This window comes from Sporobolomyces salmoneus (assembly GCF_050403485.1).
Source record: "Sporobolomyces salmoneus JCM6883 DNA, S_salmoneus_JCM6883_v1_ctg157, whole genome shotgun sequence".
In the NCBI taxonomy this organism is placed as follows: domain Eukaryota; kingdom Fungi; phylum Basidiomycota; class Microbotryomycetes; order Sporidiobolales; family Sporidiobolaceae; genus Sporobolomyces; species Sporobolomyces salmoneus.
In genome coordinates, this window is record NW_027481006.1 from 1 (window position 1) to 3,496 (window position 3,496).

Genomic DNA, 3,496 nt, shown 5'->3' on the forward strand with positions numbered 1-3,496 from the left:
TGGTTCGACTTGAGCGTCGAGTGCCGCTGCCATCGACATCGACGACGACGACGAGGAGGACGAGGGATCGGGAGAAGTCGAAGCAGGAGGAGTCGTCGAGCGTTGTTCGAGAGGGAGGGCTTCGTTCGAAGGAGGAAGGGAAGAACCTCCAGGGACGGTGAGAGCGAGAGCGGTGGGGAGCAGGAAGGAGAACGAGAGGAGAGATTTCGAGAAGAGCATCGTCTACTTTCGAGGCAAAGTCGTGAGAGAGGGAGGGAACGACTCACAGAAGAGGGGGGAAAAGAGTGAAGTGAAGTGAAAGGAAGTGGGAGAGGGAAGTGATGAGAAGAGAGCAGAGAGAGGAAAGGGAGAGACGAAGGAAGTAGAGAGGCGACTCACCTTTCGACCAGCGCTGAATTATTCTTATCCTGTTGGGAGTCGTCGAGAGGAAGAGAGGATTGTAATGGTGCGCGAGGCTGTGCGGGACGAGGATACTGGCGGAAGGGCGGGATGCGGCTTGACCGCCTAGAAAATCGAACGAATGTGAGTTTCGCTTGTCAGAGCAAGGGTCCATGCAGAGCGAAAGTCTCGAGCGATACAGGGCATCAGAGCTCTGAGTTGGGCTGGGCCAGGAGGGCAGAGCAGCCTCACGAACATCAAACGCGACAAAGAGCACGTGAAGAATCTCGAATGAGAATCCGTTCATGATCACTTCGCGCTGCTCTCGACTGAGTCGCCTTCACAGCGAGACAGGCCGTCACGAGGCGTGAATCCTCGAAGCTGAGCGGGTAGGGCGAAAGTGCGATGGATAGATCGAATCTGGAGAGAGCAATCGACGACGGAGCAGAAACGGGTCGGAGATCAAGAATAGCCTGGTGTATGCCTCCAACTCTGTATGACGATTTGGCGTTGGTGTTCCAGCCTGTAAAGCGGAGGGCGTGAGTGAGTACAAGGATCCTGAAAAGGACCACTGCGATCGAACGAAACAGTTTCTGCCTGCAAGAATGATCCGATGGCTCACCTGCTTTAGATCGAGTTCGCGGGATACATAACCCTCCATTACTTCCACTGCTGGCGATTCTGTAAATGCTGTCTAGGCGTGAGCTCCACGAGCGAGAAAGTCGCGAAATCAAATTTCTTCCCTCGGTGAGGGGGACTGTCGAGACTTGCCGGAAATTTATCCTGAGAGATTCCTGAGCCAGTCCCTTCCACGTCAACCGATCAGACGTTGCGGGTGAGGCGGAGAGATGAGTCGACATCTGGTTGTTTGATGAAGCGATCCCGCTCGTCCCTTTCCAAGCCTAGATCGCTACAGCGTATTCTGTACGTTCCTACGAGCTTCCGAATGCGTCTGTGAGCGATTGCGAGGTGTCGAGTAGCTGGTCGAGGTGTAAGAATAGCGAGGACTCTCTTTCCCTGAACCGCTTCACTCGATCCGGATCGACTTGCACGATAACCATTTCTGGGCGCCTCTACCAGCTCCATAAGCCTGCCACGTCCTCGACGTACCCCTACGGCTCCTGCGTGCTTCGCTCCGTCAACTTTTCAACCAACTTTCAACCTCTCAGCTTTACCTCGTGTTCTCTCGAGGCGAGAACGGCATGCTCCGGTGCTCCTGGAGGAACCCAACAGTAGAGGGCAGCTGGAGTCGGGGGATCGAGACGGACGATTCTCATTCCTCTCTCGAGATCGCGGGCTGATCCGCTGTATTCAGTCGAGGTAGGTTAACACGCTCTACAGATGAGCCGCTGCCTCTGGCTCGCTCCGTCCTGACCAAACTGCCATAGCGCTCGAACCAAGCTGAACGTCCGGACCGATAGACTATAGTCACGAGAATCGAGATTTTCACTTCGCTTTGATCGCGTTCGCGAACGACCGGGACCTCCTGCACAGACAATGTGCGCGCTAATCAAAGGCCATTCCAGACTCGAGGACAGAGCTCCACAGAGGCCCCGACTTGCTTGATTGGCCAAGAATCCTCGTTCGCCTTTCTTTCCCTTTCTCCATCTACGACTCGACTATGTCCTCTTCCAGTGAGTCCCTTACAAGTTTATCCCTGCTCGTGAGGCATGCTGATCCGCGTGTTTCTCCACAGACCACCACGCACACCACGCATCGCAAGGTAAGCAGCACGCCGATCCATTCATTCACAGAGGCCCCTGCGATTGACGATGTTCACGTTCACGTTCAGAGCAACGTTCGGAGCAAGTCAAGGAGCACTTCATCGAGCTCGAGAGAAAGCAGAATACGGTGTCAACGGTTATGAACAAATGTGAGCACGATATTTTTCTCACACTGCCTCGAATATCCGTTAACCTCCTGATTCGCGCTGCGCCTAGACTACTACAAGGTGACGGAGTCAGGAGAAGGGCAGCTAGATGTCGGCGAGTTGAAGGATTTGCTCGCTTTCGTGGGGGAATACTTCTGGCTAGCCGCTCAGATCGAGAATCTCCATCAGCGATTCCCGAACGAATGTGCCGCAGGGCGGCGACGGGTCCAGGAATTAACGAGAGCGCCAATGGTCCGTCTAATAACTCACTCCTGCGACCCTCTTCATTTCACATGCTTGCTCGCAACAGGGAGAGGACCTTCAAGCGATCATCAACGAGGTCACGGGGAACAGTCCGGCTTCGGCCTTTGTCGTGGGTAAACGCTAGATGTTTATCAGCACTCGTGCAGCGTGCCGAACGGCTCGAGGGGAGGAAACGAGATCGTAGCGTAACATTTTTGTCTTCTTTGCGATCCATTTAATTGAATTTTCGGCTTTTCTTCATCATCTCGTATGCGTTTCACTTGGTTCTTCTCAGGTTAGACAAGTATAGGACGGCCTCCAGTACACGATATCGTTCCATTGAGCCGGAGACGAAGGGATGAAATCGGTGCTACCTCGCACCGCCGCGTTTTCGACTCAAAGTGGATCTTTCACCTATTCTCGTATCGTTATTCTTCCGGTTTCTTGAGACTATTGACGTCCGAGCAGTCTTCCAGTACAAGACGGTGGTTTGAGAAGCGTAGGAGGCCAGGATGAGGTTGGTGCTACGGTCGCACGGAGAAGGGATTTTGAGGAAACGCTTGGATCTCTTTTTCCCCTCTCTCTGACTCGCCTTTCATCGCCTCTCTCTGAATGACTTGAGGTCGACTCTCTCTCTTCCACTCTTTCTTCTCTTCTCATCACTTCCCTCTCCCACTTCCCTTCACTTCACTGCACTCTTTTCTCCCTCTTCTGTGAGTCATTCCCTCCCTCCCTCTCGACTTTTCGTCGTTTGAGCTGACCCTGACTTTGCCTCGAAAGTAGACGATGCTCTTCTCGAAATCTCTCCTCTCGTTCTCCTTACTCCTCCCCGCCGCTCTCGCTCTCACCGTCCCTGGAGGTTCTTCCCTTCCTCCTTCGAACGAAGCTCTCCCTCTCGAACAACGCTCGACGACTCCTCCTGCTTCGACTTCTCCCGATCCCTCGTCCTCCTCGTCGTCGTCGTCAATGTCGATGGCAGCGGCACCGAACGCTCAAGTCGAACCG

At 53.9% G+C, this 3,496-nt stretch overlaps 2 protein-coding genes across 2 annotated transcripts; one reads left to right on the top strand and one right to left on the bottom strand.

Annotated features, from left to right (window-relative positions):
- JCM6883_001820 (uncharacterized protein) lies at positions 1 to 219 on the bottom strand (the record flags this gene model as incomplete). Its single annotated transcript, XM_076635700.1, has 1 exon — positions 1 to 219. A coding segment is annotated over one exon (219 nt), but the record flags the coding sequence as incomplete, so codon positions are not given.
- A 1,780-nt stretch (positions 220 to 1,999) lies between these two features.
- On the top strand, positions 2,000 to 3,496 carry JCM6883_001821 (uncharacterized protein; the record flags this gene model as incomplete). Its single annotated transcript, XM_076635701.1, has 6 exons — positions 2,000 to 2,012; positions 2,075 to 2,101; positions 2,171 to 2,251; positions 2,319 to 2,500; positions 2,559 to 2,621; positions 3,275 to 3,496. Coding segments are annotated over 6 exons (588 nt in total), but the record flags the coding sequence as incomplete, so codon positions are not given.